Source organism: Lasioglossum baleicum, chromosome 1, assembly GCF_051020765.1.
Source record: "Lasioglossum baleicum chromosome 1, iyLasBale1, whole genome shotgun sequence".
Classification (NCBI taxonomy): domain Eukaryota; kingdom Metazoa; phylum Arthropoda; class Insecta; order Hymenoptera; family Halictidae; genus Lasioglossum; species Lasioglossum baleicum.
In genome coordinates this window covers 13,693,497-13,716,984 of record NC_134929.1, presented here as the reverse complement: position 1 = coordinate 13,716,984, position 23,488 = coordinate 13,693,497, and the positions used below count along the sequence as shown (strand labels likewise).

The 23,488-nt window shown below is 44.4% G+C and overlaps 1 protein-coding gene across 1 annotated transcript in view; it reads right to left on the bottom strand.

The window, feature by feature from the left end:
• Mthl1 (adhesion G-protein coupled receptor methuselah-like 1) overlaps window positions 1–23,488 on the bottom strand; it is a 220,804-nt gene that overhangs the window by 133,079 nt on the left and 64,237 nt on the right. The window contains exon 4 of the mRNA XM_076434813.1: window positions 9,195–9,273. Coding sequence (XP_076290928.1) covers window positions 9,195–9,273 — 79 coding nt within the window. The remainder of the gene's footprint in view (window positions 1–9,194; window positions 9,274–23,488) is intronic.

Genomic DNA, 23,488 nt, shown 5'->3' with positions numbered 1-23,488 from the left:
GCGCGATGCGCGCGAACGTGGATCGCTTCGGCAGCGATCGCGAGAGTGCAGCCGTCTGCAACGAGCTGTGCAGTGACCGTGGGAAGCTGCTGGATATGTTAGGTAATTGAAGAATTTCTCAGAAAATGGGCACACGCGCGCGCGCTCGCAAACAGCGAGCAAGTTCGAGGTAAGAACTTACGAAGAACGGTGGCCGACCGGCTAGGCTGCTGCTGCTGTTCTCGCCGAGCCTCAATTAACCGTAACGGTGATGGCATCGGGTTCTCATTGACGCTTCGGAGCCGCGGGTAGCCGCTAATTGGACCCACGATCGCGACCCGCCCAGTCGCTACACACCGTCGTCAATGGAAATTACTGTTCCCGCTGGTACAAGGTGGGAAACACTCTTCCTGCCATGCCGCTCTGTATCGCCGCCAGCCATCCACTCGATCACGATTAGCCACTTCGGTTGCGATTCTATCGACGGCTGTGAGAGCTATGGGCCTCTGTTCAATTTTTTACCAATTAACCCCGTGACCTATAACACTGCGTTAAAGGCGAGCTGGTTAGTTGAAGCCGCGCTTAATGAGTTTAAATGCTACTCTGCTTCTTCAGGTAGGAGCGAAGTCTTGTCGTACACAAATTTCTCTTTTCTTTGTAACTAGTGTGAGGGTTTCAAGAATTTCCGAGGAAATTAGCGGATACAAAATTCGTACTAAAACATTAGAAGAAAAAGAATTGAAGTTCGCGCGTGCTGTAAAACTTTCTGGATCAATACCTCCGACTGTTTCTAAGAAATCAGGTTCGCAAAAAATACAGCTCCTAGGGAACAGCTGTGTTTGAAACTTCGTCAGCTCGATGAAAATTTTAACAAACCCCAGCGAAAACGTATGTTTCTCGAGCTACAAGCTGCAAGCGTTAAACTTTAAACTTCGAGAGAAGGTACAGTGGGTGTACAAAGTATCCGAACACCTTTTAAAAACTAATAACTTAAGAGAAAAAATTATTTATACATTAGCTAGTAAACTAATGCTTCTAACGTCTGAAAAAATCTCAAGCTGTTGGGTTCAATTTTGAAAAAGTTATTCGTTTTAAAAAGGTGTAATTCCTTCGACGATTACCTTCCCTAACAACCATTTTCATGTAACCGTGACTAAAATTACGATTGCAGATCGGAATCAAAAACAATTAAAGAACGGAACTCATAACTCCGATTCCCAGCATAAAACGAAAGTGAATCCTCGCATGAGATTTCACATTCAGTCCTGTTGCAGTCACTTTCGTACAACGAAACTGTGTCTGTTTGGATACGCCATGGTTTCGGAAACATCCTATAAATCTCCAGGTGTGTAATCTACCTTGCATCTTGTTCCGGGGTCGTAGTATCGGCTACGCTTCGGAACAACTCAAAGAACAAAGCGATCTGTGGTCGATCTCCAATAGAATACTGAACCGTGACACAGTCGTTTTCTGCTACAGTCGCAGTTCTGGCGGTTGCTCAAGCGTGCAGGTACAATTATTGAGCCGCCCATAACGCTGCTAATTAAATTTGATAAGTTATTGCCGTCGAAGCGTTGCGCAACTCGCTTTCACGGAACGAGTACCCTCAGAGAACCGGCGACTGACGCGCTAGATTCTCAATCTTTATGCAAAATAATAATTTTATGGATCAGTTACTAGATACGAGAGATAGATAGACATTTTTGTGCATCGGTTGCGAGATGCACCTGATAAATATACATTTCGTGCATCAATTGAAGGGGAGAATGGATAAAGGTGTCAAGTTTGTTTTCTGTAAAAGAGTTTTTAACAAAATATGTTGTCCTTTTTTGATGAATGAAGATAATTATTATCTTTTTTTGTATTAAAGATTAACCATAACAATATGTATATACATATTTGTAATTGATTTGTGTTATTATCTTCATTCATCAAAAACTCTTTTACAGAAAACAAACAATATGTTACTTGACACCTTAATCCATCCACCCCTTCAATTGTTAGATACTGGAAGTGAGTAGACATTCTATGCATTAATTGCAAGATATTAGGTTGTGAAGAAAGAAATGCAGGATTTAAACCTATGTTTTTAAAGTGTTATAACTCACATGAAAAACAATTTTATTAAAATTGTTTTAATACAAACAATAATATGAAAATTAATTTTATAGTAAATTTAATATTGTTTAATAGTAACATTAAATTATCATGAGAATTGATTTTAATATTATTGAGCGGAATAGCATTAAAATTAACTTTACAGAGAATTTAATACTATTCAAAAATATAACGCTGTGCATTCGTTGACACTTCCTTCGACCCATACTTCGTTGATATTCCGAGCCGCTTGAGCGGCACTTCGGCCTAGTTTGAACTCATAGAAAAAAATAATGCGAAAATCGCGTTTGGCATCCTGAAATAAAAGTCATGATTTGATAAAAATTTGAATAAAATCAAATATTAAAAGCATAGTAAAACAATCTTTAAAATGACATATAACTCATTAAATTAAAGTAAATATTTATTGGTATAAAATTGCAATTAAAACGAAGTAACAAAAATCCTGCATTTCTTTCTTTACAACCTAATACAAAGGCTAAGTACAAGACAGCTTATGCATTAATAGCAAGAGCTAACTAGAAATTTTCAGTATAAATTGGAAGGTACAAAAGCTAACTTGACATGCAATGTATCAATTCCAACGTACAAGAGCTAAATGGATATTTAGCGCATCGATTGCAAGCTACAGTAGTTGAACAGAAGTTGTGTGCATTAATTACAAGACACAGGAATTAGATGGACATTTCGTGCATCAATTACAAGATACAGGAGTGAAAGAGAAATATGTTGTGCATCAATTGCAAGGTACAGGAGTTAAATGAACATGGCATCGAATGCACAGTACAGGAGCTAAATAGACGCCTTATACATTAATTACAAGATACAGGAGCTAAATAGAAAGCTCTTTATTTCTTCAGTAGAAGTTTAATGAATTGAGGGTGATACATTGATGTTTCACGTCGAAAATTGCCATTGCTGATGAATAATCTTTAAGAAAATCTTGGCTGTAGATTCTGAATATTAAACATCATTTAAATAGTCACCAGTAATTATGCCCATACGTGCATCTACCGCGAGCAAGAAGCAAAAACAGCTGGAACATCCCGAGGACGAGTCACGCTGTGGCAACCGCCTCTACAAAAAAAACTAAAAAGGAATGGCTGGTAGCACGGTGGATCCGCAAGACCATCGCGGAAACGTTTGGTCCGTGTGCACAGCCGCAAATGACACCGGGCTAATTTTCCGGCTGGAAAATCAGGGAGGCGAGCGGCCACCGTGAACGCAACGTGTCGGTGACACCTCAACAAGTGGATACAACACGGCTCCGCTCGCGCACGTGTCGCTGACGTTTCGACGTGTGCGGAACGCAAGCGAACACACGGGGGATGGAAACGCAACGCAGGACTGATCGGAGAGAGAGAGAGAGAGCACCGGAAATGGAGGTTCGTCGAACCGCGGCCACGAAAACTCACGGTCATCGATGCGGATCCATCGAACCGAAAATTATTTTTAGTCGGAAACCGTTCCGCCGCGTAAAGCCGCTTTCGACGTCTCGATGGGAGTGTGTGCTCGCCGATCCCGAGAAACGAACGAATCGATGCTGATCATCGGTCGTCATTCGCTCGTATTTGCTGGGCGAAAATAGTTCTGGAAATTGGAATCGTGAATATCCGACCGCAAACCGGTGATTCCGGAAAAAGTTTGACTAGTTTGTATTCTGAACGTGCGCGGGCCTTTTCGAGAATATGTTGAAAAATGTATGAGGCAAATAGACAGCTTGTGTTCAACGCCGATGTTCCCAAATACTTTTAGTTCTTCTATTGTACTCAATTTCGCCTATTCATTTTTATTGTAATGCATGAAATCAGTCTAGCTATTATACAAATTATGCAAATAAAAGAATTTTATACAAAAAAATTAAACCGACTTCGAAAAAACGCACTAAAAACATGCACCAAGAAGTATGAAATAATTTTCATTTAATTTGTGTGGATACACACGAACTGAAATAGAATAGAATCTTTTCGGAGGCGGCGCAAAATTAAAAATTTTTGACATTGAAAATTAGGAAAATTCTTCAATTCTTCTACATGCTTTCACATATTAATGTATCTTCTCTTCCCACCTACTGATTTTCAAGTTCACCATATTCGAATGAAATCATAATCAGCAACATCTGTCATGTGGAAAATTTTCAATGTTGCGCCACCTCCGAAAAAATTGTATTGTATTTCAGTTCGTGTGTATTCACATAAATGAAATGGAAATTGTTTCATACTTTTTAGTGCATTTTTTCGAAGTCGGTTTAATTTTTATTTATAAAATTTTTTTATAATATTTCACACGTTTTAGTGGAACGAGACGAATTTGTAGAACACTGTAGGATGGTTTTTCGGTCTTATTGATTATCTGCAATAAAAACCGCAAATAATGAAATAATGCAAAATTTGTTTTCAAGGGACCAATCGGCAGACATACCCTACAAAATGCAGAAGGTTTCGTTTCGATTGGTCCATCTATCTCGGGGTAATCGGTGAACAGTGAACATACATAGAAAAAAAGCGAAAAAAATGAATATACTATACAAACTATATAACTATATATAATAAATGGATCTTGCTACTACAACTTCGTCCACCCCTCAGACACGAGTGCAGATCGCCAAAAAATATTTTGTTTAATCGCACGCATCCCTGTCGTTAAACTCGGAGCAATAATAGTAATTCTTGCCTTCTTCAACGAGGGCCGACTATTCGGGAAGGGGAAGAGGTTCGCCGGAAGAGCGAATGCCGCGAATTCCGGCGGGTCCCGTGGCAATAAAGCGCTACTAAAAGGGAAATTGCGCGTAATTCCGCACGGCGGCAACGAAGAAACGGCCAGGCGTAATAAAAAGGTAAATGGGATATCGAAGTCCGAGCGTAAACCCGATTTTTCCGCAATTAAACCGCTGGTGGAAAGGAAACGGCGGTGCAATAACGAGCCGGCCGAGGACTTCCGGTTGTTCGGCGAAGTTTCTGTGGTCTCACGCACGGATGAAAACCCGAATTGAATTTTGCGCGTGAAGCCGCCAGTTACTTCGACTCTTATAATACATAATTGCGAGCCTGCAGGCCGCGCATAATCGATGGATTATCAGTTATGCATGGGGCGGAGCTAATTGTTTCGGGATTCTGCGATGGCGCAGCTCGATCGGCGATTCAAGGGAAAGTATGCAGCAATAAAATTATTAATATGAAAGGTAATGAAATAATAATATTAATCAGGAAGCGATTCGTATTATTTTCCTGTTATGAACCCTTCAGTATTCAGTTCTTCAGTCGGTGGTACGTGTAAAGAGAGTACTCATTGAATAAAAAACACTGTTTTTACTGCGCTCTTATCGAACACAGTTTTATTGAACGTTACAAGAGTTAATAGACTACGCGAATCTTTCTTTTACTAGCAGCACTTTTCAACCAACTTTTAAGTGACAGCCTTATCAGAAGCAAAAGGAGTTGCGTTCTTTAATGAGGACACGGCTGATAGACGAGCAAGTTATTCTTCAATGCAGGGAAGTATTAAGATAAACAGTAGATAAAGTAGACGACAAAGTTCTTTCACGCTGTGCTGAAGGATTAAGTAGTAATGATTGGAAACATTATACGAGTAAGATGATATAAAATCAACGTAAAATGAAATTGTGTGTACACTGTACAGGTTCGTTCGACAGATGGTTGGAACGAGAAGAGTGAGTTGTTGAAGAGAACTGCGAGGGAAGAAGACGCGATGAGGGTCGGCGAGGAAAAAAGGTGAGAAATGAGGCGGCCCGAGAAGGATCGGATGGAAGAAATCGACGAAGACGTGGAAGAAGCAAAAGAAGAAGGGAGGACCCGTTATGGCGACCGTGTTGCATCGCATTAACCAGTCGACCGAGTGATCTTGATCCCATCTTTCACCAAGGCGCGCGGCGCCCTGCTTCTTCCCCCATCGTCTCAAACGTAATCCGGTCGCTAACGATTCGCTTGCCAATTCTGCTTCCGAGCTGGACCCTTAGTTTGGCTGACCACCATTTTTTTTTGATTCGTCAAATGCCGGATATCAACCCCCGAAACTCCCACAAAATCGAGGCAATTCAATTAATAGCCTTTTTCCTTTAAAATTAGTATTACCTATGAGCTTGGATCCATTTTTAATTCTAAGGATCATCAATTTTTATTAATAAATTGCGAATCTTTACGTACTCACGGCAGCTGTGAATTTGTTTGTCAGAACTTTACCACATTAATTAATGATCGGAAAAATACTTTCTGTTTTTCAGAAACATTTTGCCACGATACTTAGCTAGACAGAAAAGAACAGCCACGAATGCTGACAATTACACAGTGAATACGCTAACTGGTTTTTACATTCTTCACCGAGGCAAGAAGTACCCAGTGAAAGGATTAAAGTCTCGGTTTACGAGCTAATAAACCAACTATTGGCAAAATGATGAGCTCATAAATAAATACGCGCTACCGCGGACCTCGCGCGCCTAATTGTGCAATTCCGTCGACTGCAATCCAAGCGAAAGCATAAATTTCGGAATCCACGGGGCTGTAGGGTGCAAACGGTGTACAGAAATCAATTTCACTAGGATCATTGATTTTTCCGAGGAGACTGCGGTGAGCAAGAAAGCCGTTCGAACCGCATTCCGCAGAGTCATTCACTCTTCTAAAAAGTTCCTCGGTGAACTTTTAGTACGTCGGCAATTACTCAGAGGATATGCCCCTTTCACCGAAGTAATCCTCGCTGTATAGTTGTTGTCTATTAAGCGAGAGGCCGTGTTGGCCTCTGAATAAATTATAATTATTCGCCGTTTTTATTCGCGGGCATATACGCGTCTCGCGAATAAATCATCGGGCAAACAGACGATCGCTCGGAACGAGTGATCGCTAATAGTTATTATTTATCGGCGTAGCGCATCGGGGTTTCTTGCCGGAGTTTCTGCCGATCGTTTCCCGTGATTATTCCCGGCTGGCTTCGCGGCTTCACCGGCAAAAAAGGCAACGGGGTGCCTCCCGGAAGCGGTTTTTCGCGGGCAGAAACAGTCTCGGGCGGCCACTTAACTGTTACCGGCCGGGTATCGTCAGGCCGCGATTTACTCGCCGACGGGATGAATTAATTGCCGCCGGTGGTTGCGTAATTGCGCGGCAATTGCATAATTGCGAAGTAACGAGTGGCCTTCTGATCGAAGACGACGCGGACGAGCGAGCCGTAACTCGGCCAGGTCGATAACCTGCCCTCCGGTGTTAATTGACAGCGTACACGATCCAGGGTTACGTCTTGGGATACTCCACACACACACACCCACACCAACATCCCCCCTCCAACAAACGTTACCATTAACTCGACTCGGAAATTCCATGACAATTAACGTCACGCGGATTTTCAGAATTTTTAACCGACCGTTCGCGGAACGCTGACTGAACGCTTAGCGCGTTGGCGTTTGCGAAAGTGGTCTAATTTCCACTGGATCGGTTCGATATAATTTGTAATTTACATTAAATCGATGCGCGAGACTTTTCTTGGCTCAGAAATCATTTTTCATTACGTTTTATGACGGGCATGTCAAGCACGCGACTCATCGACAAGCAATGTGCGGCCTAACCAAAAACGTTGAAACTGTTGATGACAATCGAAATGAAGTGATTCTGTATTGAAACAAAAATATATGGTTGTTGGGATTCCACATTTCTACAATTAATCTGTCAAGCGATTTCTCAATATGTTATGTGCAGTTAAGCGTATTTCACCTATGTTCGGTAGTATACAATATATATGTACGAATCACTATTTTCAACGTTAAAAAGTAATGAAACTGCGGAAAGGTCAAGATTAACAGATCGGATCAAGATTAACAGACGTAAGTACTTGATGAGGCCCTTGGTGGTAAACGAGTTTGACATGCCTGTCTTATAGCATAATTTGTAACCGCAATTCATCGATTCTGTCAGTAACAAACAACTAACTCTGTATAATAACTAACAATAATTAGTATTGAGCATTTTATAATAATTTATTATAATAGATCCGAGACCTGAAAAATTATTTTCGCATGACATACAGTGCTTGTACAAAGTATTCGTACACCTTTTAAAAACTAGTAACTTTTTTATAATTGTACCAAATGACATGATTTTTTATAATCAATTAGAAGCATTGGTTTACGAAATGATATGCAAACAAGATTTTCCAAAAATTATGATTTACAAGGTTACATGCAAAAATAAAAAAGGCATTTCTTAGAACTTTTTTATTTGGGACCTTAATGAAAATTTAAAATATATTTTTTGTACATCAATGTTAATTATACACATACTGAAAATTTCATCGAAATCGATTAACATACAGACGAGCTACGAGCGGTTAAAAATGGTGAAAGTCGTAGTTTTACACGACTTTTGATCACAGTTTCTGCTTAAAATCCACAAAATTATACATCTTTCGATGCGTGTCGTTTTTTCATGCGTCAACCGATTTCAATGAAATTTTCATCATGTGTATAACTATAACATATTAGGTTGTCCCAAAAGTTTCTTCCGGAATGTGATCCTTTAATATTGCTAAATAAATATTAGGTTGTTCCGAAAGTTGGTTTTCGATGCATACACATAATGCAAATTCATACTAAGAAGTACTAAAATATTAACATAAACATTATCGTATTGTTTGTATTTATTTAGCGACATTTAAGGAACACATTCCGGAAGAAACTTTTGGGACAACCTAATAGATCTACAAAACACATATTTTAAATTTTCGTTAAGGGCCCAGATAAAAAAGTTTTGAAAAATGGCTTTTGTATTTTTACACATGTAACCTTGTAAATCATAATTTTTAGAAAATCTTTATTGCATACCATTTCGTAAACCAATGCTTCTAATTGATTATAAAAAATCAGGTCGTAAAATTATAAAAAAGTTATTAGTCTTTAAAAGGTGTACGAATACTTTGTACACCCACTGTATGCATTCTCAAGAAATTCGTGGTTCGAATGAAACAATCCTACGACTAAGCTGATCGATCAACAAATTCGTTTCGTCTCGCATCGATTCGAGACAACTGAACCAGTGCAAATGAAATTCCTGTCACGGAATCCCTGTCGGTTAAATACGTCAGACAAAAGAGAGACTCACCTGAAGGTCCACCAGATGTTGAAGCACATCGTGTTCAGCCAGAAGAACGCAGCCAGGAAGAAGAAATGCGCCATGATCGCTGAAACAGAACAAGAGAAACGGGATTCGTTAGATATTTCTTTGCCGATGGTTAAGGCGCTTACTGATCTGTCCCCTGGGGAAAATCATTTTTCCCACGGGCAACAACAAAGCCTCGTTTACTGGACCAGAGGGGATAGAAATCGAAAGAACTCTGATCGTTGTGGTTGGGACGCGAAATCGATAGATCCATTTGTACCTATTCGGGATCTTTCTAAAGTAAACGTTTCTTTTCATTCGGATCCTCTACTGCCTCCGTTCTATCGGTGTTGTATCGTTCAGAGATGAGCAATTTTTTATCTAAAATTTGTAAGATAAGGTAACTTTCGGTTATCCTTTATTCATACTTAATTTTCTTTTATTTGAAGCTCAAAGCGAGAAGTTATTCGAGAGATATTATCAAGATTAACGAAGTGAGATAATATATGGATCATTTAAAATTGCAGGGGCTGTAGAAACCAGGGAGGTAATCGATAAGCGTTGCGGCAGACGCGTCGTCGATCATTCTTTCAGCAGAGCCACCCCCAAGGACTGGGGGGCACGGGTACACGGCGATTCGAAACAAAAGGAGACGTCCGATTGCCAGGTACGCGACGAATCCTCAAAGATTCATGAACAGGGATAGGGGGCGAGTGTTCAGAGCGGCGTCGGGGGCCAGACAAAGCTCCGGGGAGCGACAGCTTTTGTGAAGATCCGTTTGAAAAGATGCTGGCCGCTAGGGGGCGGCCGTCGGTCCCGATAAATTTTTCACGGTGTCGTCCGCACTCGTTCTTAGAATTCGCGCGTGGTCCGACCGCGGACGGCCATTAATTTCTGAAAACGCAATCGCGAAACGCGCGTCCAGAAATCCGGCGACGCGGGGGTGGCACAAAAGCAACCCCCTCGATCGAGCGCACAAAAGACTCGCGAGAGCTTTCGCTGCTTTTTATTTTGCTCTCCTCGTTCGACGAGAGTCTCGTTGAAAGAGTGGCTTCGACAACCAACGAAGGAGACGATTTTTGGGGTGAGGGTTTATCGGGGGTGGGTCTTCCGGCTCGTCGAAAACCACTCCGAGCACACCACACGCTTACATGAATTACTGAAAACCCAATCGGGGCACTAGCATAATGGCAACCGTGACAAAAACATGTTAAGGGGGTTGGTTCGATTCGAACGACACGAGGGGGTGGGGCAGTTTGCTCAGCGGTGTTTGTCAAACGCTGGGGAACCTCACTGTCTAATTATTGGAGTTATTGTGCTCTCGTATATTTGATCTGCTGCACTGACAGTGTCTGTTCATGCACGCTACCGAAGAGACGTGGGAATAACTCGAAAATCTGCAGGGATACTTAATACAATTATTCCTCGTAAACAGTGTTGGGCAAATTTTATTTTAAATAATAAATAAACGTGTGATTATAATTGCAAATAATAACTAAACTTTTTATTTAAATGAATTATCATTTCTTATTTGGAAATAAAAGATGTTTTATATTTGAATTGAGGTGGAAATCAAATTAATAGTTTTTGGTCTCCTCTTATTTCTTAAAAAATACAATTTAATTTATTATTTGTCAATACAAATAATAATTGAAATTGTATTTGTAAATAACAATTAACTTTATTATTTTAAATAATTCATTTAGACTTGCTCTAATAATAAATAACTTGTTATTTAAATTTTCATTTAAATATTTTTATTCATTGCCCAACACTGCTCGTAAGCATTGAGCGGTCAGTGGATAGGAACATTGGTGCAGTATTTCTTTCAATGTCTCTTCATGTTACTTCAATGTTGTTCATTCATGTATGCAGAACTAATTGCGAAACGTAGCATTGCACGGATCATTAAAGAAATCGTGTGAATAGTTAGTCAATAATACATCTCAATAAACTGTAAAATTTGTAGATCAGAAAACAATACTGTTGCTGAATAATTTACGGTAGATATAGACAAATGAATCATACATAATACAGTGCACGGTCGCATTAAAATTCATAATGCCATAAATATTAATATAAAAGGTCTTTAGTGCACTGACACCGCGCATTCTAGTGTTCACACTACGAATAGTATGTTACTTTAATTTCAGCTTCGTTGATTCTGTCTGTAAAAATGCACGTTTTCAATGATTTTGACCGGAATCAATTTGTATAAACTAGAAACTACACGATTCCAGTGCCGTTTAAGATTCACCGAATGATTAATTGTCCGCGGGTAGCCAGGAGGATCAATCTAAACATTGCGATTTCCCACGTTTCCACGTTTGTGAGAGCGATCTCCACGGAAAAGAGCGTTAATTACACGCGGCACGCCTCCATTCATTATGATCCGTTCATACAGGAAAAATCCGCGCATTGTAAACATCTGGCCGAGCCTCGTGCTCGAGAGGTTGTCGGTGCATAACGAAGCGAATGCAAATCTGGCGGCTCGGTTACAAAAGTTTCTCATGCGTCACCGGAACGGCGCGCGGCGCGGCGTTCCTTGAACATGCGCGCGAACATACTCGCCTGTTCATTCGTTGTCGGTGGCGATACATCCGCGCGATGTTCGCGATCAGAAGCACCGTTAGCGAAAACGCGTCGCGACGGGAACGTTTTTTTTTTTATTTGGTTTTATTCTCCTGTTAGGAAAACTTCTTCCTCCAGGCGACTCGTCTGCCGAGTGTCGTCGAGCATTTTTCTTCCTCGTTTTTCCGACTCGTGCAGCGTCGTCGGATCATTGACACTGAAGTGTCGTCTGCTACGCGATGCGCGACGGCAGAGAGGATTCTCGCGAATCGTGCTAGTGCGAATTAAGCTCTGGAGCAATTCTTGTCGAGACTGTTGGGAGTTTCCGCAGGCGAGAATCGCGGAAATCTACGCGGAAGCGCTGCGTAATAGTAGAACAGGCTTGAGCAAACGGCCCCGACGATCTGCAATAATAAACCCCAGCGATCGAATCAAACTATTATTACCCGTCCTCAATGTTCTTCGCAGTTGGATCGCGATAAAAAGAATATTGCCCCCTTCGCAGCGTATTTATTTGATCGGCCTACGCGCGCGATATGCCGACTACATTCGCCTACGAGACCATTCGAATTTTCTAGTTGCGCGGATTGCCCACGCGACTTGTGTTTCGAGAACTATAAAACTAAAATTACTGAATTCGTTATCATTGAGATGTCGGAGGTGTTTCTACGTGGAATTGTTCAATGAAGTTGGTACAATGTTTCTCGCTTTCAGAATTAATTTTATCGAGAATGTGAGAGAAATTTCTTACAGTGCCCAAAAAATTCCTCATATGGTGAAAAAGAAGCAACGATATTAGTCATTTCAGTGATGTCTTAATTTTAACGTCGAAACCCACAGTTTACTTCTCGTTTTTAGTACACAATGTATTGAATAGATTGAATCAGCCAGTTTGCTATTAGCTATCGGGGCACTTTGGGATACGTTGAAATGAAACTAGTTTCCCAGTGAAAGTATCTCGAGTCCACGTCTCGCGAGGAATACAGGTAAGAGACTACGAAGAAATGCACAGATACTATGCGAGCAGAACACGAGAGAAGTAAAAGTGTGAAAAATGTCGGCTTACTATTCCTTCATTTTAGTAAACGTTTCTTTGTAAGGTTAGCATCTAGTATATAGGCCGGTTGTGTGCATTTCTAGCTTATAAAAATGTCCGAAATTGTGCGGGGTGCATTACAATTCTCCCAAAACCGTGAAAAATATTAAGTGGTCCTAACTCGATGACCAGGGGCGGCAATTTCGAGCGAGAGCGTGTCCGGCAAATTGGAAACGGACGGTCGAGCGCAAACATACAGCGACATGCGTGTTTTACAGCCCTGGAAAGAAGGGTGGAAACGATTTCGGCCGCCCCCACCGCACCCGCGTCACGTTGGTTCGAGACGGGGCGGGCGTTCACGGATGAATGTCGCCGGAGTTATAATTGCAACGAGGCGTAATTAGTTTTGGAAATTTAATTATTTCCGGGGCGGGATGCACGATAAACGCCGCCGGCAGCCTCCGGTCCTACGCGTAACCCTTTCGACGAAGAATTATCGGCGAGTCTTTCCCACGTAGCAGCCGTTAATCCGGAACACGCAGGCGACCTCGGGCGAACGCTGAATTCGCGAGCGAATAATCCCGGCGACAAGCGTCGCTCGCGGGTTCGTTAATCAACCCCCGAACGCCTAAGGACACACGACTAATTTCCAGGTGTTGCGAAGACCGTGCGAATCGCGAGAGATTCGTCCATCGATTCGCGAAACCGGGGAATTCTTGTTGCGCGGAGTTTCGATGTCTCCGACAGCGACGGAAACGGTACGTGGAACGCGGAATAATTTCGATTTCGTTTCCATGAAACGACGCGACGCAACGCCGATGAACGTCTAGAAAATTTTAATCGAGTTCCTTTCGCCTGATTAGCGATTTATTTCTAGGATAATTCCATATCTATTTTTGCTTCAGACTTTTAATCAAGAAAATAAATAATATAGCTGTTGTTTAAACAAGGCGACGTGGTAAAATGTGGCGAGGGAGTTTTCCGAAGAATCAGCGTGTAATAAAATTTTTGTATTCCTAATTTGATAGTCGAGGGTCGTAGAGACCACGGCGAGGAACAAGAGGGAGCGAAAGGAGGGCCGAGAATCGAGAGTCTCGCGAGATCGTGGCCTCTTTGTTATGGTAATGGTGTTTCCATCCACCCTCGCTTTTCCTTTCTTCGGGAAAAGCTTCGCCTGTTGAAACACCGCCGATTGAAACGGCTGCGTCGAAGCTGCATTCTCCGAACTCGATTCAACTCGATTCTACTCGATTTTCGCGTGTTTGCTCGCCTCGATACTGCGTGTAACGATTCGTCAGGCTCTGATTAACGCCCTGACACCGTTTCCACTCGTTGATCCGATCCGATCCGAGCGAATTCAATGAACCTCCGGACGCGCGCGCGTTCGAAACGTGGAAACTTTCCCGCGTTTCCGGCGATTAAAGAGCCGTCTGAATGACGGCGATTTCCATCGCTGACTCATTTAGCATGGTCGGCGCGTTCAACAGGAAAATTATTATTCGCCGGGCGAGCTTCTTTAGAAATTGTTCTCGCTGTACAATTAGAAACTGCCTCGGGAAACTGAAGTCGCCGTGGAAAATCCTGAGTGGCAGAAGAAAGTTGTTCGCTGTCTTCGCCGGACGCAGCGATGCGTTTGGAAAGCGTAAATTCATCTCCGCGTTTTAATTGAACCACTTGTGTTTCATAAGTTTTACGAAACGTTAGCAAATCGTTGATAGGTAGTCCCGTGAAAAGTAGTTTCTCTTTTAACCTGAAATACGCTTGAATAAAAAAGTCTATTCAATGATTTCTCCTGAAAATATTTATAGAAACCCGTGTTGCAAAATGTACATCTGTAAAACTTAATACTAAAGATGAATCTCAATTTATATATTTAAAGTATGAAGCAAAAGAGTAAGGTGAAGTACTATCGTAGGGTGTTTTAAGCAACTACTTTAGAGGAGCGTGTGAGGGTTGAAAGTTGCTAAACAGCCTTGGAGACTTCATCCCATACCTTAAGGGCTAAAAATGGCTGAAGTGTTTTAGAGAATTCATCTAACCGCTGCGCTAGAGGGTTAAAAAGAATTAATTTACCGGCTAGCAGAGTCCTAATCGAGCAGCATAACGACTGTTTTTCCGGGGAAAAGCGACCGTAAAGGGTTAGAGAGGGCAATAAAGCTTCCGGTATCGCCGCAATCGGGAGCGACACTGCGGCCCGCTGTTTTTCATTATCGTGACAACTAATTTCGTCCCGGTCGTTGATACGAACCCCTTGGCCAGCTGGAGAAGGGTGCCAGGGCAGGAAACAGGGAAATAACGAGTGTCGCCGGTGAAAGAGGACCGGGAAACCGTCCGAGGGGTTAATTTAAGTCACTAAGAGAGAGAGAGAGACTCGAAGGAGAGGCTCACGGTATGTTACGTTACCAGCCTGCGCGCAGGAGGGCGAGTGTCAAGGGTTGAAACGTCAGCTAGTTAAGGGCCTCGATTTGCATGGGGTCGGAATTAGATTGCGCAGCCTTGACCCCGCCGTTTATCCTTTTCTTCGTTCGCGCGCTCATCTAATTGCCCCGGGGGACCCGTGCAACCCCCTCTGGCTCTCGTAAATAATATCGATCTTGGTGTCTTTTAATGTCCCGGAGAGGGTGGCGTATAAATATTAAAACGCACCGATGAAATTTAAAACGGAATCTGTGCCAGTGTATCAATCAGCTAGCCCCCCTCTTCGGATAATCGTGTTAAACGTTCGTTAGATCTTTTCCAATCACGTTGTTATCCACTCAATGCCATAAGGATTGATTAATTCTTGTCAAAGTAAAAATTTCCCTGCTTTTCGAATGATGCACGAACGGTGTTAATCATTAGTGTGGCTTCGTACGTGTTCGAAGAGCTGGGAGGTTCGCAGATTAGGGATGAAAACGCAGCCAGAGCATTATGAAGTTATTATCCGCAACGCTAGAATTAACAGGGCGCAATAACATACCTAAATACAGAAGATCGAGTGCCCTAAGAGAGCGAACGCGGAGAGACTTAATTTAAGTTCAAGTCGCTTCAGCAGCGAAAGTTACCGGGGGAGTTAGTGTCTTCGGATCCAGCGGAAGAAATTGATTAGAACCCCAACGCGGGCAGCGAGCCGGCAGCAACTTCCGAGATTAATGGCGGCGGCATTTACATCCGTGATTAAGTTAAATACTTCGGAATGGCACCGCGACGAGTCGTAATTAAATCATACCGGATTTATTACACCGTCCCGATTTAGATGGGATTAGAGTTTGATTCAACGCGCTGAGCGAAGCGTCACCGTTCCGGCTCGTCTCCTCTCGTCGCGCTTATGTTGCTCGTGCTCATGCTCGGCTAAGCCGGAAAGGGTTGCTACGCTGCCGATGAATTATGAAAGTTAGCGACAGACTCCGGGGACGGTCGATCGGTCAGTTGCGAACGTTAATCCGGGGGAAAGAACGACGCACCGGGGGCCGGCGATTCAACGTGACGCGACAGTCCGACGCAAACTTGATTCCCAGGACACCGGAAGCGCTGATCCGCCCAGGAAAAAGCGAGAAACGCTCGACCGGAACGACCGAAGACTCATCTGCTGAGTGCCTCCACTCTTCCAGCTGAACCCGGGAACGTTTAACAGAACCGTTCAGCATTACTTGCTCCCGATTAGGTGCAAACGAAATTTTTCCTGCGAGCTGTCACGAGTTACCTTCGTTCCCCCAACCGTTTTCTTTTCAGAGTAAACAGAATTCATTTTCTGATACGGCATCTAAAGTTTTATCCTTGAATGATACATTGATCAGGGTAGCTAATTATGGTAGAAATACTAGGGTGAAATTCATTTTGTCTATTCGAAAATAAAATGTTCGCATCTGAGCAGCAATTTTCCACCTGAGAAACGATTGCCTTTTCCCCTACTGTTCTCATCTGCGCGAGCTCGATTCTCGCGCTTTCAACGCTCGTCTAATTGTGCCCGACCTCCGGAATTGTATAAGGCGGTTACAAGCTGCAAACATACAGTCCTCGGTGTTGATACAGCGCTGGGTTCCGTTTCTGGTATAGCGTTTCTATACGTTGTGTGCGGCGTTGATGTACCGTTGCACGTGTTAACGCGATGTTGACACGCGGCTAATGTACTCTCGTTAGGACACATTACTTGGACATTCCGGTGGATGTTGATGTAACACGGCTCGCTCCTGATGTAATGTTTACGGTGTCGGCAGCGATATGTTCCTCCAGTCGACGCGACGCACCGGGTCGGGGGATCTTTCCGCGAGAACTTGTAACCGGGAGCGTGTGGCCGCACACATTCGCTCGCTCGTTCGCGCCGCCAATTCCGCTCGGTGCAAAAATACTCGAGGCGTCTTGGCAAGAATTACAAGCTCAACCGAGCGGATAAATTCGCCGGGATTAATAAAAGTCGCGCGCTTTTCCCGGCGAATTACGATCGGCGTTTTTACGAGTTATCGGGGCGTGCCGGGTGGCAGCCGTGTCCGCGTTATTTCGAGAACTCTGCTCTGCTCGCGAGCTAGCGGGCGAACCGTTCCGCCGATGCGTACTTTACATCCATAATTCCGAGCGGAATTAATTGGTGGCACGTAGCGAGCACGCGTCGAAAATCATTTCGCGAAGGGTGGAGATGATACGCGCCGGCCCCAGGCCGTGTAAACGATTAACGTGAATAAATAAACGCTGCCGCGCGAGAGGGACGAGGCAAAAATTTATGGAACGGAAACGACGAGGAATTAATGAATTTAGGAAATGCTACGCGATTCGAACGTTCAGACGTTTTTAAATGTCTACGAACACCTGGCGAATGCGAGGCTCGTTATCCGCGGAAAACCGCCGGATTTTCTGGTGTTAGTAATTCTGGTGCGGATAATTCAACATAGAATTATAATATTCGATATCAATGCCAGCTGCAAAACTACTTCTAGTTCAACCAGAAACGAACGTCGCATTAGCCGGAAAGATTCTTGTCCGGAACATGGGTTGAAACACGGTAGCAATCAGCAGTGCCAGTAAGAAAGTAATTTTTCCTATTTCCGCGGAACTGGTATCGTGTCGAGCGTCGCGGCGCGGCGCGTCGACAAACAACGGGCGCCGCGCTGAGCGGTGCGGCGTCCGCGCGTCTGTGAACCAATTTAATCAAGCCCGCGATAAAACTGATGCGGCGAATATTAGATTCCAAAATGGATTGCTAGTATAAATCCTGCGTGAAATACGAACGCGTGCGCGTTCCATCCGGAAGCCGGCGGAGCGCGAAAATAACAACAAAAAAAAAACGAGAAACACAGACGACGAGAGGGATTCACCGCGATAATCGCGCTATCGACGCTTCGCTGGATATTTACAGCGAGGCTCGTGTACCTCGACAGGGGAAAAAGCGTTTAGCTCGTCGCTCGGTCCATTGACGGGGGCCATTTTCTTCGACAACAAAGATATTTCATTAAAAAAATATAGATCTTGAAATCTCGTTGAAATTTATAATTGACTTGAGGTATTACAGTTTAATTATATCCCGTTAAAATAACGTAACTTCTCCGAAACAATTTTTCCTTAAAATCGAAAACAATGGAGGCAATTCGAAGGCAATTTGAAGTTCATTAAGATCACTATTTGAGAGTTTCAGGGTATAACAATGTATGTAGCTCGTCTAATTATTTTTTTAAAATTAAATTTTATTAATATCGACATTTTTGGCATTTCTAAACATTTAGAAAGTCGTGTAGATGTTTTATATACAGACATGAGACTAGTTATTTTTTACCAAACCAACTGCTAGATCGGCTGCCTGGACCGCTGTGTGCCGGGAGCGGAATCGGCGCGCGATCTCGCTCGTGTTCCAGCAAAAAGACGAGCTCGATGGCTCCGAAGGACGACGGATAATGTTAGCCGCTGAAAGAATGCATTACGAAGTGTGTACACGAGCCGCCCTGAACCCCTCTCTATGCAACACCAAAGAAAACAAACCGTCTCTTACATCGTTCCCGCATTTGCTCGCGCGGATTTGTCCTAATTTACACACGCCGCCACGATATTTATTTTCCCTGCGGCACGGAATCGCAGAACCAAATCACGGATGAAAGGAGAGTGTCTTTGGGGGACACTAAATTGTTTAACTTCACGCGTGGGCATCGCAGCCCCTCGAGAAACGATTAAACGAGAGGATATTTCTTGAACTCTTCGCCTCTGAAGGCTTGTGTTTTTGGGAGTGTGGATCAAGTGGACGGTTTTAAATGTCGATGATTACTCAGGTGATAGTAGAGCGAGAGCCAAGAATTTAGTTATTTTAATCTACAAAGCGGCCCCCCATGGTTGCAGTCTCATTTCTGTAAAACACTATTTTTCCTTTCATGACTTTTCTGACAATTTTTCTGTTGTGAGATTATTGCCTACGTACAGTGAAATTGATTAACACTGAACCTATCATCGTTGGTCAAATAACCGGTTTCAGATTTTTTATTTTACAATTAATGAAATTATAAAGATGCCTTCATGAGAATTCAATTCATTTGTTTATTCAAATATTATAATAAAAATGGTACATATTCTAAATAAATTCTAAAGGACAACACATATTAGCGATCTTTAACAACCAGTAGGTTTAGTGTTAATAGCTTGTACAAATTGCACTATTTTCCGATTCGTTCGGTACAATGCAGAAGCCATAAGGGAAGCGTGTGTTGGCAACGGCTTTCCAGAACTGCTGAGCCCCGCTAGGACACAGCAGAAGAAGAATTATCGGGGCAGATAGAAAACATGGCCGCATCGTTCGGAACTTATGAGTGGCGCAAGAACTTGTTGACGAAGCAGTCGCGCTGGCAAACACTGGCTCCTGCTCGGAAAACAATAACTCCTGCAATCGGTCATACTTTTTCCACTTTACATCGAGGAAATGCGAGGCTTCCTCACAGAGTTTCGCGATTGAACAGCGAACAACAAGTCAGCCAATCGGCGCAAATATTGATCAAAGGTTCCAGGTTTCCCGATCATTCGATCATTTCTCCGACTTTCTGTCCACAACCTCGTATTTCCAAGTAATCCAAGGTGTAAACCACGTTCTTCGCAAGAAATTTCGCAAGTTTCCTTGATCAGGGGTCAAGCGACACGCCGACGATTATCAGCTTACATCCGCAAACCTCGCCACTGCGGACTTTAACTCAGATTAGCGATCGATCGAGTCGAAAACCGCAGATTGGCCTATTCTCGTTGCGCTCCCGGATTTTGCGGACCTAATGTGAGTAATTAAGGGCGAGGTCTCTAAAATAACTCTCGGTGAATCAGCATGTCGCGTCGTCCGCGTATAAATACTCGCGAACCATCCCTTCGCGACGTTTCCGTGGAACGCTAGACCGCCCAATGCGAAACCGCGACACAATCGTCGCCGGATAGATCATCCAGCGAGCATAATTTATCTGTTCTTACGACTCCGCTGTGAACAATGCCAACGGAGTGCTCGACATAATCGATACATTGTCTCTGGACGGTTTCACGACCCGATAATACCAAGATTCCGATCCTCGCAACACGTCACCAAACCCAAGTGATTCAGCGTCGCGATACTTTGTACCATCAGTAGTCCCAAAACGTTGTGTCATTCATATGACGCAACTGTCCCAAAACTTTATATCCTCAATACCAGATAATTGTCAATACAAGATCAATGTCAGCTGTCAAAAATCGCTGCTACGGCACGTTACTCTGGCTCAATAAGGTGGCTTTGTGTTCCCGATAAGTAGAAATCTGAAAATAGTCAACTGTGAAAGTTGGAATACGACGATTGTCACAAAAATCAGACCAATCACCGTGACAGCGTCGCGTTGTTGTAAATCATCTCCTACCACGTCTTCCTTGTTTCCTGAAAGGAAAGAAATTTTCTGATGCTTTCTTTCCGTTGCCCAAAAAATCTACCCTTGCAGTTTCTGAATTTTTACAGTTCGGGGAATAAGTCAGTTAAATGATTTTTGGAAATTCGATAGATACAATATAATCCACGAGTCTGCACACGTTTAAATGCATAAAAATTTTCAATCTATCAATGACTTTCCATTAGTCCCCAAGCGAAAGAAAAAATCGAAAAATTCGTCCGAATCCGAAGATTTCCTAAATAGTCCATTCTCAGACGTCGAAAAGTTAACTTCCCAACTGGCGCTGGTACAACAGGTGATCCCGCGTCAATCATCCGGCTGACACTTCCTTGTTGCCAGAAGACACATGCGTCTTCGCGATATTTCGCAACCTGGCACGGCCGTTCCCCCGAGGTGCGAAGGAGGTTACCAAAATAAACTTGTGCACAAAGTAGCCGGTCTTTAGAATACGGCGTCCGACGTCATCGAGAATCAGCGCACGATTTATCAATGGCTGAGCGTCGGCGAAGCTTCGAGGATTCCCGAGGCTTAATCCTGGAACAGGGGCGGACTACGCGAATCCCTGCTAATAAATTTCGACTTTGCCATTGTTCGGCGCAACGAGCGAGCTGTATATGTATGCAAACGAGTTTCCTAGTGGCGGGAAATCCTGCTTGAATCCCGGCGCGCCTCGGGTCTCGATTGCTTCCGATTAGCCCCCGAAAATCACGGCAACTTTTCGCCGACGAGCCACTCTCTCGTCTGGTAGTTCCTCTCGCGCGAGTGGTCCCTCTAATCGGCGCGGAGTCCTCGAGGAGCAATCAACGACCGGTTCCAATGAAATTCTGTTATATTTAGCCGTAACGAGCGCCGGCCAATCGGGGCGGACGAGTGGCCGTGGGATACGTACCGGAGAAAGAGAGCAAAGAGAGAGAAAGAGAGAGAAAACCCGGTAACAAATCGACCGAACGATGGAGAGACTCTGTGCGTGCGGTGGCACTCGAGAGATCTCCACTTATGGCTGCTCGCCGGAGAGGATACGGCGCTCGCGACGACGCCAGCAGGCCCACACAGCCTCTGTCTCGAGTGTTGCTGAAATTGCTGCCGGATGACGTCGTTGTAGTTCCTGGAGGAGCTCGTCAGTCACCCCCGGAGCCACCCCCGACTCGGATAGCACCCCTTAACCCCCAGCGTAAACGTCCACGTGACGAATTACCTGGAGAATAAGCGGCTTCTTCCTGGAGAACGTTCCTCGCCCCTCCTCACCCCCTCGCGTCTAATTAATTTCCCGGTTCGTCGGGGAACTTCGACGCTTTCTCTTTTTTCTACCCCGGGACGCTACAACACCCGGTCTCTCCTTTTTGCGTCCGGATAATTAACGAACGAAGCCTGGCCGCCACGCCATGCCGCCGCGCGTCGCGCCGGACCCTGCGCAGCCTCGTGGACGACCCGGACCCGTCGTCGTTGTTGCCAAAGAGAAACAACGTAGCCTCTCTCGTGGGACGTCAATTAGCGGGGTTCTTCGCCCGCTTTTCCTGGCCCCTTTTTTCGTCGTCTCCCTTCCCGGAGCCCGGAGAATTTATACGAACGTGTCCCCGGGATTGTTACGACGACGTCGCGCTCGCGCGCGCCACGTTGAATAATGGACGAGGTGGTTTTCCGAAAAATACTAGCGGATCCGGCGATGGTCCCGAGAAGACGAGTGTGTATCGCTGTTTTCGCGCGAGGACACTATGTTTTCCCGAAGAATCTGCGAAAAGGAGCGACGTGTGTGCGAGAAGCTTGCGCTGCGATCAACGAAGAGCTGGGGGTTCTCGTTAAGCCCCTTCGAAGACTTTAAGTTCTTCTATTCTGCATAGAAATCGGCAGTCTACTTGTCTGCTATGATTTCTGTGCGGGAAAAGCTAAATCTTTTAAAGCGCGAGTGCTGGGGCATAGCTCCCTCTCACAGCCGACAATCTAAAACCGGACATTTCACGATATACGAGCTAATAATTGCGATGGTTAATGTTGAGATCGATGACCAGCGTGTTCAGATAAACCATAGCAATGGCGAATCGTTACGCAGATGCGAAAGAAGATCGGAAGAAGCGTCGTCGTCGCCGGGTCTCCGTGATTTTAACGAGTGAACGGGGGCGAATTTTTCGTGAGATCGTCGATTTAATAGTGCCGCTGTGTACAGGCGTGCTCGAGCAACATTGGAAAGCGGCTTAACCCTCGAGGACCCTCTCTCGACTCTCTGCGATCGACCGGCGTTCGACGCGCGCACACTGCCACCGGCAACAGCACGTGGAGATCTAACCCCGTATGGCTTGGTAAACGCGCGTAGACCATCAGTCTAAAGCCACTCGTATCTCCCTCTCTCTCTCTCTCTCGCCGGATCTCTCTGCGGAGGCTGGAAAGCCTGCGGAATTCCTAAGGCAGCCAGTAGCGGCGTTATTATACCGGGGCGCAACGAAAATGCCGAACTTTGCCCCGGCCTCTGGCCGGCTGCCAGAACGACAATCTTCGAGGCCCAGCCACCGTAAGCCGTTGTGCAATCGTGCGTGCTCCGCGATACATATTTTTCCGAGAGCTGTCTTTTGTCTCTCTGCATTCTTTCCGAGCCCCTCCGAGGCCGCGTTTCGAATCGGTCTCTCTGTGTCTCGTTCTCGTTTTCGTTCTCTTCCGGCGCGGCGGTGGCGGCTGCAAGATCTCGCTCCTCGAAGCGACGATTCTCTCGTTCACTTGTTGCGAACCCGCCCGGAAAAATCACCGTCTACCATCGATTATCTCGCGGAACGAGCACCGTCCGTTTATTTTCCACCAGGGACGATCGCTCCGGCCGATTTACGACCGGTCCGGGGTCGACGCACTACCGAGGACGC